The sequence below is a fragment of the Lepidothrix coronata genome, unplaced genomic scaffold (assembly GCF_001604755.1).
Source record: "Lepidothrix coronata isolate B3197 unplaced genomic scaffold, Lepidothrix_coronata-1.0 Scaffold184, whole genome shotgun sequence".
NCBI lineage: Eukaryota > Metazoa > Chordata > Aves > Passeriformes > Pipridae > Lepidothrix > Lepidothrix coronata.
The window spans coordinates 112,219-124,647 of NW_016690364.1; the positions used below are offsets into that span (position 1 = coordinate 112,219).

The following is a 12,429-nucleotide window of genomic DNA, read 5'->3' on the forward strand; positions in this document are numbered from 1 at the left end:
ACAGTGCGCATTTTAAAAAGATGTTATTTCTGGAGTACTCTAAGAGTTGTATAAAGGAACAAAAAATTGTACATAAAAGGCGAGGGTTCAGTTCTGTGACTTTAGACTTACAGAGCTGAGAAGACTAGCATTTTCCTGGGGATTTTTTGTGTTATTATATGACATAAAGAAATACATCGAGTGCATCTGCCTTCTCTGTGCACAGAGATGTCCAGTACTGGTTTGTCTGCTTCATTTTCGGAGACAAATGAAGTGAGCCTTTGGTAACAGTTTCAAAAAAACCATATCATTTTGTGCTCAGTTTGATGTTTGATTGCAGCTACCGATAGCACATAGTTCATTTGGTCTCTGAGAAAAATGTTATTTTAGCTAACAAGAGCATTGGTGCCTGAAAGTTTTGTCCATTTCTGGGGACACTTTTTCACCTTAGCTTCATCTATTGGTTTAATGAAAGAGTTCACCTCTCTCTAAAAAACCTTGCCTCATTTACTTCCCCAGATCATTGTAGCTCCTGCTGCTGAAAAAATCATGTACTTGACCACAAGATAAGGCAGATGGTTGCATGGAGTTGTTCTCTGCTTTTGTGAGAAGTGCTAGCTTTTCACTGGGTGCTCTTAATCTTGCACAGTTAAAACCTGTTTATATCCTGCTCCTGATATTTCACATAGCATTTACTTCTGAGCTGTTCTTACTATAGGGAGAAATAAGAGGTTTTACTTAGAGGTTTCTCTTCTTCTAATGTGAATAGTGGGGGAAGGTCTAAAGCAATGGTCTTCTGGAATTTCCCTGCTTTGAAAAAATTCAAATTCAGTCAAATTTGTGTGGCAGTAGCATTCATGCTTTTTTAGTTTGGGGCTATGAAGATTTGGGGCTATGTCATGTTCTGTTCATCTGAGTCTCCGTCATCTAGAAACTTCTGAACACATCTGGTAATTCAGTCATATTAGATAGGTGAAATGGTCTCCAATGTAATGAAGCCTGACCAGTTTCTCACTAGAAACCAGAGAATCCCAGGGAGGGCTGACATGGCAGACCCCCTGGTCATGGGAAATCTGTGGGCAGTACCTTCCTCTTTTTGAGACAGGAGGGGATCAAACTATGAAACCAAGGCTGCCTGATTTGCCTTGTCTTTGTTATTAAGTTTGCTGTTCCCATTAAGCTACCAGGTATTTATGTATGTGTTATCTCTGTGTTTTGTTTTAGAAACCCAAGCATCCAACAACAGGGCTGATTGCCATTACACTAGCATTTCATATATGCCACGAAGTCCACCTGGCAGGCTTCAAGTACGACTTCACTGACAGAAACAGTTCTTTGCACTACTATGGCAATGAAACCATGTCTCAGATGATGCAGGTAACTATAACTTGTTTGTGCTGAGAGAATTATAGCTGATAACTGCGGAAGGGAATTTAATATAGATAAGAAGAGTGGACTGCAGGTCAGAAAGCCTCCTGCCTTCTGGTTCAGCTGCTTGCAGACTAACATTGCTTGAATCTCCTCCTCTCTGCTTTTGTTTTTCAAGAATGTAGATAATGATATTTGTGTCCCTTGTGCTACACCATGTTCTGCAATGTCTGCATGAGATACGTCCGCTTGTGCGTTCTGTTTTGCTTTGCTGGTGTTGTCCTTAGGTTGCACATGTTGTGTCATAGAGATGTTTTCATTAACACTGTCAGAATGTGAGTGGTGTTGTTTCTGTTTGCATTCTCTTTTTCCTTGGCACCTGCTTGCGCAATTTGTCATAGCTGCCAGACCCCTTAAAGGACAGAAAGAAGAGCAAAGGGAAATGGAAGGAGTTAAGACCTATGAACTTGCAGTTAGGAAAAGAACTGAATTTTGGAAATGGAAAGCAGAAAAGAGAAGCAGCTCTTGGAGGAGGATAGGAAGAGAAGGTACTGCTTCCAGGATGGGGAAGCCACAATTCAACAGGAGAGGAAGCAGCAGGAGCCTGGCAAACATCAGGGATGCCTCCTCTTCTCCCTGCTGTTTTGCTATGGTCATGCCTCTGTTTTCTTCTGTTTCTTCTGCTCTTATATTCAGTTGCCTTTGGCTCTGTACTCCAAGCAACCCCATCTCAGCCCTTCACCTCAGTGTGAAGTTTTCTCTTCCATTTGCCCAGAGCATATGGGGACCGTTTTCCTCTTCTTCCTTTTCCTGAAGAGGATGGGTAGGGACAATGCCTGTAAGAGCCTCTCATGTCTCTCTCAGGACTCCTAGGTGCCTGCTGTTCTGAGATAATTTTCCTCTAACACTGAACTCACCTTCATTTTGGGGCTCCTCTCTGCAGGTGATGTTTCCTAAAATCTTTAAACTTAAAAAAACAAACTACTCAACAAAAATCTTTCTGTTAATTCTTCAGTGTCATTAAGTTGTAAATATTACGCTACACATGTCTAGTATTTTATGCAGTATTTGTATTCTATTCATTTTAATTTACTGGATTCAGTGCCTGAGTAAATTTACTTTCCTTGTGCTGCCCTCCACTAACCTTGGTGGTCTCTGTGTCTGGGATCTGGGTATAGCACAGAAGATGGATTGGTTTTGGCTTGCTGAAGCTGATTGGCAGGATGCATCTGATGTGCTTTTCAAGAACCTGCACTGAGTTTTGAGAATTACTCATTTTCTTACTGCTTGTGCTGTAAATGTGGTCCCTCAGTTGTCTCTAAGCAGAGTGAGGAGTTGAGAGGGTTAATAATGGAAGGACTTCCCTGAGACCACATCTCACCCATTCTTGCCACCAAAGGATCATCCTTTTTGGTTGTGTCCTAGTGGAAAAATCTAATGTAGTTTTGAGCAATAATCCCTTGTTTTCTTGAGAGACTGTGCTAAGCCTTTGCTAAAGAAGTCTTTTCCCCAGAACTTTCCTACTCTTAGCATCTTCCAAGTATCACAAGTAATAGAAAGAAGATAACAGTGAAGTGGTGCTTCTGGTTATAATTTGATACTTATTTTTTTTTTATTATTCCCTCACATCTTTTTAGAATGAATATCACAACATCAGTGCTGAGCAGAAATTCTTGAAGAAGCTTATAGACAAGAATTTTGTGGTCAATTTGACGTGAAAGCTGAATGGAAAATACAAAGAAGAATCACTATTTTCAAGATTTGAAAAATTTTTATTTTTTGTATGACATTTTTATTTTTTAAGTGCAGCATAACTGTTTACTGTTTAAAAGGAGCCCAGAAACCTCACCAAGGCTTCTTCTAAGCCTGAGGGTAATGGACTACTGCAAACAGAGTTAATTGAATTTCTGTGAAGCTATTTAATAGTGGGAAAACCGTGACACTTTCAGCTGAAAGTATCAGGGATATATAAAAATGTGATGCACATCCCTTATTTATCAGTGAGAACTGTTTCCAAATGATGATGTCCTCCAAAAGGGTTCCACTGTCAAGAGACTGAGATGACCAGTGTTTAATTAGTAGATGGATGTAAAGTATTGAGTATCTGTCTTGTAGTATGGAAGTGGCTTTAAAACTGTGCCTATAAATAATTACTGTATGTTTTGGAGAAGGGTGGACATACAGAGTGTACGGGTTTTGCTCTGCCATACTCCTGAGCAGAGGACATCCACCGTCAGCAAAGAAGGCACGCGCAGCTTGTGCGCTGCCCGTCGACTCTGAACTGCTGTTTGCCTTTGCCAAAGGTGAAGACCCTTGGGTCCAGTTTGTGGAGATGTTGATATTACAATGCTTGTGGTGTACCCATTTTATGGAAGAATCATATTCCCTGTGCTGTGCATCCAGTAAATTTTACAGTTGCTGACTTGACTTACAAAAGAGGGAGTATGAAGACTGAAGAGTTGTCCGAACTACCCGCGTGTCAGGCACGCACAATGGAAATGTGAGCTGGGATAGATGTTCATGCCTGAGTTTAGAGTCAATGCTTGTTGGATTCCTAGGTCTCCAGGGCAGGATGTCATGTATTTTTCTGTTTGCTCCCCAAGAATTGAGGTGGATTTTTCCAAATGAGCACAATCTCCTTCTTCGGATGCTGTAATGCATTTCCACCTTTGAAATGCATCAATACAAGCAATGAAGACTCCCATTTTTGGCAGTGGAGTGTGGTAGGAATATCCAAGATGTACCTCAGCTGAATTACCATTTGGCATCTGTTTACCTCTCCTGTCCTGACATTTAGATTTAAAGTATGTGGCTGAACTAAATCATTTAGCAATGGGAATTTACTTGAGATTTTAATTGAAATTTAATGGGGCGTTTATGTTTTCTGTATTGGTTTGTCTCTGACAAGCCTGCTGAATAAATTAAGTCTACCTGGGAATGCACTTGACAATTGTCAAAGAACAACAGGTAATATGCTGTTCTAATTCTTGCACAGGGTGTGTATATGAAGTTTTTATTTTAGTTGTGGCATATTTGTTGGAAGATTTTGTGGTTGTCTTAATCAGTCATATCTAAAAAAATACAAAGAAGTGGACTTCCAAAAAAAAAAAAAAGTTTAATGTTAATTTAAAGTTTAAAGCAGTAAATACCTTTGCTGCTTTTAAATAAAATTATATAGGTAGTGCATTTAAGGGTAATGCAAACAACTGCAATATGAATACAAACCTCTAATAGGTCAAGAGCATGGTATTTCTTCTTTTCAGAAGCTGAGGATTACGAAAGTACTGAACCCAATTTCTTTGCTGCAGCAATGTAGAGGAATAACCAATGAAGTAACTAAAGAGTCTTTCTTTTTTCTATTACTCTTGGGGAGCAGGTATTTCAAACAAACAAGCACACACCTTCCCATAGTTCTCATTTCCATCTTTAGCTCCTTGGCTCTGCCATTTGGGAATTAGTGAGAGCGGTGTGATTTGGAGGGGTGCCACAGCTGAAGGGGAGGAGGCTTGTGTTTTCACCTGAGCTTTGGTGTGTTTCAGGCAAGCTGGACATGCCTGAAATAACTCCGGATATCAGAAAAATCTGTGGCATGGGGTGGGGAAGGACCCAGATGTGTCCCCAGCAAGGAACGGGCTGTACTGTGGTGTCTTGTCAGCTGTGTGTCCCTTGGGTGCAGCTGCAGTCCAGCCATGTGCAGGGCAGCAGGCAAGAGCGTGGAGGAGAAGGGAATCTGGGAGGTCCTAGGGCACCGGAGCAGGTAGTGGAAATGGAGGAAATCACAATTTCTTCACCAGGTTGCAGAAGGGCTCTTACTCAATTTTTTATGTCTTTTTTTTTCCCCCCCTAAACGTGCACGTTTCTGAGGCTTTTAGGAGAACTTTGCTTAAAAATGTGAATACAAACAAAAAATAGTGATAGTGCTGTCTTCGTCTCTACCTGCATTTATTTCTCCTGGTTATTTCAGTTAGTTAAAAAGGTTTGTATGTCAGTCTGCAGCCCCAGACCTGCAGTGATTTAAACTATTGGCAGCAGTAGTAATTCCATGTGAGAACGATGCTGTGGTAAGGCTGTTCGCAGAGGTTGCAGTGTTGTCCAAGCTCTTGTTGCATAGAAGTCCTTGGTAGATCTTAGACTGTGTGTTGAGAACTGAGGCAGGCAGAAGTGGGGGGCTGCCTCTTCGCTCTCAAAATCTGCAGTCACTTCCAGAGCTGGGGCCCCCAGCTCTCCCATGGCTGCTGCCACGATCCAGCTGCATCCGTGTAATGTCTCTTAGTATGCTGTCTGTAAGGATTTTTTTCCTGGAGAGCTGTTGGATTTGCTCCAGACACTGTGAAGAGAGTGCTTGTGGTGGAGCAAGCTGCTTCCCTCTGCTTCTCCACCCGTCTCCAGTGGCAGGAAGTGGGTAGGGAGCTCTGCTTTTGAGGATGTGGTTATTTTCTCTGTTTTGTTTTGTCTCCAGAGATATTCTTCCCATTAATCTAAACTGACTTTGTCTTCTGATTCTCCTAAGTGGTTTTCTGCTTTTTGTGGGAGGTTTGGATTCTAACTATAGCAGAACAAACAAAATAACTGAAAAAAAGACTTCATGGCAAACAAATGGTGTCTCCCAAACTCTTTGTACTTAAAATAGATCCCTTTTTTCTTAATCACATCAGCTTTATTGGTCTCCCTAAGACACGTTTTTTTTTTTTTAAATAATACATTTGGTATTCTCAAGGCATTTAATACACTGTCTACAGTTATTTATCTATACTGGCTTCACCTTTTTATTTTTTACAAAGTCTCTCTGTTTGTAATTGTAATTTTTGAAATTAAGCAATACTCTCAGGGATATTTTTCCCCCACTTCTGGGCTCCTGCAGGGATGTTCAGTCCGTGTATGCCACTGTTATTGTCCCAGGGTGACTGAGTAACGTTTAGAACCAAACCTGTGTACTTGGGACCGAGCCAAGAGCGGATACTGTTGAAGAACCACAAAGTATGAGACTTTTTTGAAAGCCCATCTTGCAGACCAGTAGCTTTTCTCTTCAGTAATAAGCAGTGAACCAAGTAATTAATTTTCCCCTCCATGAGATGTTTTGGTAGGATTATGTGTAGGCCAGCCCTGCTTCATCACCTGTTTCACATAATTTCTGCTACTCTGCCTCAAGGACAGGTATGGTTTTGGCACTGACTTTGTTCAGGCAGGAATACCCATGTGTAGTGGGTTTCTCAGCAATGTTCACAGATCACAGTGTCTGTTCTGTCTGGGCACACGTTTTCACAGGTGTACTGCAGTACCAAAGACTTTACTTTGGGCTTTTAATAAAAAACAATAATGCTAACTCCAAATATTTAGATTGTTTCTGAGAGTGAGGTGCTATAAAGAAAGACTTTCTTCTTCCGTTTTTGCCATTCCTGAAAGTGAAATCTCTGCACTGAAACTTCTCTTAATAAGCTATCCAATTTTTTTTATCACATCAGGGGCAAAGCTACCAATTTTGGATCCCAGGGTGCTGCCAGCTTTATTTCCACATCTGGTAACAGTGTCTGTATAGGTACCCAGTGTCTCCTATAATTTTTCTTTCTCTCTCAGTTGTGAAGTGAGATGCTCGCCTCCCATCTTACTCCGTCCTGTTCCCCAGCAGCCTGCTGAATTTCAAGAGAGCAGCATCTTACAGCAAAGGTGCTTCTGCATTTTATCTGCTACCCCCCTCAAAAGAGTGCCCAGTCAGAAAGACCCAGCTCTAAGATACCAAAATATGCAGTGAATGGGCAGGATGACACGTGTCAGCTGAAAGCTTTGTTTGGCTCAGACTTTCAGGTTCGCTTTTTTTTTTGTTTCCCGTTGGGAAAGTATTTTTTCCTCCATTGTAATAATTAAGGGAAGTACTGAGATATTTTAAGAAGGAAGGTCATGGACTATTGCACTAAATGTGAATCTGAGAGTGCCTAGATGATGTTACTAAATTACATTTCCAGTGACTGTGTTGGTGGTGATAATACAGAATCGCAACTTTGATGTTTAAAAATTAGCATATGGTACTTCTTGTTTCCTATGCCATGCTTTCCTTTTTAATAATGCCCTGGGGGGTAGAGTATCAATAGCTTAACTTTTAAGTGGACTCTTGATTTTTAAGAACATACTAAACTCAACGTGGTTTTGGTATCAGTAAATACTTATTTTATTTGCCATTTGTCTTAAGTTTTATACGCCTTTAAAGTGCCAGCTGTATTTTGAAGACATTCTTACAGTTGTTTCAAGTGAAATTTTGAATGCTAAAAATTTAGAAAGAGATTATTTTCCTGTGAATAAACTGTTAAAAAGACAGTGCCCTCAGACTTATTTTTCCAAGACCACTGCTCTGTGTGTGAGTGTGGATGTGTGGGTATGCTCAGCCCCATAACGATTGGTGTGTCAAATATGTATCAAATATGTTGTCAAATATGGTATCAAGTTTTGGAACAAACTTTGATGCTTAGTGGAGCAAACAGCTGAAAATTTTTGAACCCAGGTGGGATGACTTGTTCTGTGGATGGAGATCTCACTCCAGACTGAGTACAAGCAAAGCTGGGACATGGTTTTTGTGGATAAGGTCAAGGGCAGCATCGTTGTGATTTGAATTTTTTTCACGTTTTTTTGAATCTTGCTTGTCTTATTGTGGACTTTCAGGGGAATGCTAAAGCAGAAGATGGTGTGTGACAAAAGACTTCAAAAGTGAGAAAGTGAGATAGAGACACTTGTGGTACTTTGTTCATAATCTTTTTGTGCAGTAAAAATGAGATGCTGGGGGGCTTAAGGGAATCTAAGGGAGATTTAGGTAACAGTTACTTGATGCAGTAGATATTCAGTGCATTCCTTTTAGTACGGACAATTTAGGAGTTTGCCAGCTTCAAGGAAAATGCCTGTCTCTGAGGTGAGATCAGGGAAGCCACATCAGGAGAACCAGGGATGTGATGAGCATCTCTCAGCCTGGGCAGCCAGTTCTGACTTTCTAGGTGAGTGCAAATCCTTACCAGCATGCTTCTGCAACAGATCCCTTGGCTTCCTTCTTGCTGCCCCTCTGTCTTTTTAAGCTGCACTGCCACATCGACTTGTGCTGAGCAGGCACCTGTCCTCACAGGCTGCTGAGGGAGCCCCACGCTCTGTGCATCACCCCGGCTGCTGCCGAGCCCTCCCACTAAATGTGGGACAATGCATTTCCCCAGCAGCTTTGGGGACATTTTGCTGGGAACTAAAGAAAAGGATATCTCTCTTTTTTGTTTTTTTCCTCGTGTCCAGCTGTCAGTGGTTTCAGAGAGTCGTTGTGGTCCGATACATGAATTCAGCAGATTGAATGTTCCTTCTAACAGTTCTGAATGAAGACACAATTGTTTTTTGGTTTTATTTTTAAAGATATTTAATAAGATATTTTTTTTTTCAAATCAGTACAAAAATTTTAAATACAAAATTATTTGCTTTTGACATATCTCATATATTCTGGGAACATACTGAAGTCACCAGTGTCTGGTAAACTGTCCGTCCATTCCTGCCACCGTTCCATAAAATTTCTGAGATAAAGCACCACATTATATCACTGGAGTCCTTAGTCAATGTTAGACTGCATTAAACTCTGCATTTAAATAATGGTAATGCCAGTTAAATCCAATCTGAGTTCTGCATGAAAAATCTAGTTCATTTTTCACTCAAAAGCGGTAGCGTTAGCTAAAGACATGGAAGAAGTGATGAGTATTTAACTCAACTAGCGCAGCAGTGTGTGATGTGCAGCACTGTACAGGGAACCACAGTAAAGTACGCTGCCCTTTGGAAACGGAACACTGTTGAGGTGAGAGTAGCACCACTGATGAGCAGACAGAGACTTCTTGCAGAGAAGTCGCTGTCCTCAAGTACAGGAAAGGTTGAGGCCTGCAGGTTCTCCTTGACAACTGGTAACATATAAATAAGGATTGGAAATCAGCTTTTAGATAGAATGAAGTTCTTGGATAAATTTGAGTGATCAGCATTGCTGGTAAACTTATCGGTTGATCTCAAGCAACAAATTAGTTAATTAGCAAACAGAGCTACTTCTGCTTTGCCTAGTCATTGAAGAGCAAACTGATTTAACTTTTGCTGAGTGGCAGAATAGGTATTTCTTCTGACAAGCCAAATGGGTTCTTAGTATAAGCACAGACATCCAAGCAAATTTGTGCCACCCTGTGTAAGACAAAATGTCTCAATGACATGGCACAAAGTAAATGGGGAGCCCTTCATTTTTGTCTCTGATTTACCTCATCTACTTCAGCTGTGCAAATAGAGATGGAGACATTTTGAGTGCTGTGGCCTTTGGAGGTGAAACCAGTGCCTGCTGGAGTCAGTGGCAGCATTTTGAGTCCAGTGACTGCTGGAGAAGACTCAGGGGAATTGGTTAGTTACAGCATCAATACTCCTTTTCCATCATAAATCATTCAGGAAAAAAACTACCTGCAGGAATATTTTATATGGGGGAAGGGACATAAAGGTCTTCAGCTACGAGAACCTTTGCTTTGTCAGGCAGACCTGCTGTCAAAAAAACCAAGAAACCCCCCACCCAGACAAATAAGCCACTCAAATTTTTTGTTATAATTAGAGACTGACCTACTCTGGTTTAAGTCACCGTTTTTCATCTCATAACTATGATCAATGCAACAGGAGTGAGTGACGTACACTAATTTGAACTTTAGTACTGAGTTATTGTGAATGAAATTAAGTAAGCATGGCATTGCAGAAATATATAACGTACAGCTAATATGTCCCCCTTGGGTGCAAAACAACTGCTTATGAACCTGATATGCATCTTTAGATATGTTCACCACACCTTTTTGTTTTTATAACTAGCTGTGCATAATGTTAAACTTTGTATTTATTCTTTTTTTTGTACAAGATGGTCCAAAATGGTCATAAAATGCATCTTTTGTGGTATAAAAGTTGAAGCAGAGGAGAAAGGTTTTGACTTCGTGTGTGTGTGTGGGTTGTTGTGTGTGAGTGTGTCTGGTTTTTTGTTTTACATGGGATACAATAAATATCCTGAAAAAGATGAATGAACGTATTGCCCGGCATAGAGTCCTGCTGCCTGCTCGGATGGCATCTGAACGTAAACCTTGTCTCCAGGCATGAGCTGGACCACGGCACTGCCCGAAGCCTGGTCCAGGAAGCCCTTCTTGTACTCATCGTAGGTGTACATCAGCGGCTCGTTGTTCTTGAACAGAGCCACCCACACGTTGGCCCCTTTACAGTGGACATGGTAGGCGAAGTAGTAGACGCCGGGGATCTCGCAGGTGAAGATCCCCGTCTGGGGGTTGTAGTTCTGCCGGCCGTTGTAGAGGAGCTTGTCGAACTTCACGGGCACCCCAACCCGGGGGAAGGGGGTGAGCAGCTCTGCCGTGAACGCAGGCATCTCGTAGACAATGCCACCAGCCTTGCCTTTCTTGCCCTTGTAACCATAGGGGGGCTTGACGCCGTCTATCCCTGGCCCCACCTCAGGCAGGTACTCTCCCACAGCTGGTGGAGTGGGTTGGATGATGACTGGGGGACCTGGGGGCCCGGGGGGGCCCGGTGGCCCCTGGAGCCCTGGCTGACCAGGAGGACCGAGTGCCCCAGGCTTCCCTGGGGGTCCCTGCAACCCTGCAGCCCCAGGTTTGCCTACTCCAGGGAAGCCAGGGGGTCCAGGCATGCCTGGCTCCCCCTTCGCCCCTGGCAGCCCTGGGGGGCCGATGGGGCCGCTGGGTCCTGCAATGCCGGGGATGCCTGAGGGGCCCTGAAGCCCCTGGGCACCAGGGAGCCCCGGCTCACCCTTTGGCCCCACAAGCCCTGGGACACCCGGCAGCCCCGGCAAGCCTTTGTGTCCTGCTTCCCCCTTGGGCCCTGTGGGGCCCGGCAGCCCCCGAAGCCCAGGGGCTCCCACTTCCCCAGGAAAGCCTGGCTTTCCCGGAAAACCCTGCAGGCCAGGTTCTCCCTTAGGGCCGACCGGTCCCGGTGGCCCCACAGGTCCACCCTCTCCTTTGGGTCCTGGGAAACCAGCGGCCCCTGGGGGTCCCATGATGCCTGGCAATCCCGGCTGGCCTGGCTCTCCTGGTGGCCCCCCCATGCCAGGTGGTCCCGCATGCCCTTTCTCCCCCTTCGGCCCCAGGGGGCCGGGCAGCCCACCCACACCTCGCTCACCTTTGGGCCCCGGGAAGCCTGGCTTCCCAACCCCAGGGGGGCCTGGGGGCCCTGGTAGGCCTGGCAATCCCTGCTCTCCTTTGCCACCTGGGAAGCCTGGCTGGCCAGGCATGCCATCCTGGCCTGGTTTGCCGATGCCAGGCGGGCCAGGAGGGCCTTGGATCCCAGGGGCCCCTGGAGGCCCCTGCAGCCCTAGCTCTCCTGGGGGTCCAGGTTTACCCAGGGGTCCCTGTGGCCCAGGAAAGCCAACCATGCCTGGTTTGCCAACCCCTGGCAGCCCCACAGGGCCAGGGGGACCAGGCAGCCCGGGTGGACCCTTCAGACCTGGCAAACCTGGGATCCCAATGCCCTTCTCCCCTTTTGGCCCTGGGATCCCAGGGATTCCTGGTGGCCCCTTCATCCCAGGCTCGCCCTTTGGCCCTGGCTGTCCCTGCAGACCTGGAGGACCTGCTTTCCCTATACCAGGAAGCCCATGAGGTCCTGGTGGTCCTTGTGGTCCAGGTATTCCCATAGGCCCGATCTCCCCCTTTGGCCCCATCTCCCCTCTTGGCCCCGGGGGCCCCATGACCCCTGGTTTTCCTGGCATCCCTGGCAAACCCGGCTTTCCAATTCCTGGATATCCTTGTGGGCCTGGTTTTCCTTTGGCTCCTGGCACGCCATGGCCTGGTAATCCAGGTGGCCCCGGTGGCCCTCTTGGTCCTGGCTCACCAGGGGGGCCTTGCTCACCCCTCAGACTGCGTATGGGCATTTCTGGGTTGGGAAGAAAAGAAGAAGAAAGGGGGAGGGAGAGAGACAAAAGGTGATTGCAGTCACATCCTTCAAAAAACATAAAGGCAGTTTTGAACGGAATGTGCTTGTTATGATGCCTCGTGGGTTTGTGGTAGGTAGAGCCAGCTAGCCAGTACAGGTTGGTCCTGGGAACGAAGA

The 12,429-nt window shown here is 44.6% G+C and overlaps 2 protein-coding genes across 13 annotated transcripts in view; one reads left to right on the forward strand and one right to left on the reverse strand.

Annotated features, from left to right (window-relative positions):
- ST3GAL6 (ST3 beta-galactoside alpha-2,3-sialyltransferase 6) overlaps positions 1-7,654 on the forward strand; it is a 43,911-nt gene extending 36,257 nt beyond the window's left edge. For all 10 annotated transcript variants that reach the window (XM_017830830.1, XM_017830831.1, XM_017830832.1 and 7 more), the window contains 2 exons: positions 1,204-1,356; positions 2,985-7,654. In XM_017830830.1, the coding sequence (XP_017686319.1) occupies positions 1,204-1,356; positions 2,985-3,065 (234 nt within the window). In that variant the 3' untranslated portion in view covers positions 3,066-7,654. The remainder of the gene's footprint in view (positions 1-1,203; positions 1,357-2,984) is intronic.
- Positions 7,655-10,166: 2,512 nt separating this feature from the next.
- Positions 10,167-12,429, reverse strand: part of COL8A1 (collagen type VIII alpha 1 chain) — an 86,094-nt gene continuing 83,831 nt past the window's right edge. For all 3 annotated transcript variants that reach the window (XM_017830828.1, XM_017830827.1, XM_017830829.1), the window contains one exon: positions 10,167-12,252. In XM_017830828.1, the coding sequence (XP_017686317.1) occupies positions 10,346-12,252 (1,907 nt within the window). In that variant the 3' untranslated portion in view covers positions 10,167-10,345. The remainder of the gene's footprint in view (positions 12,253-12,429) is intronic.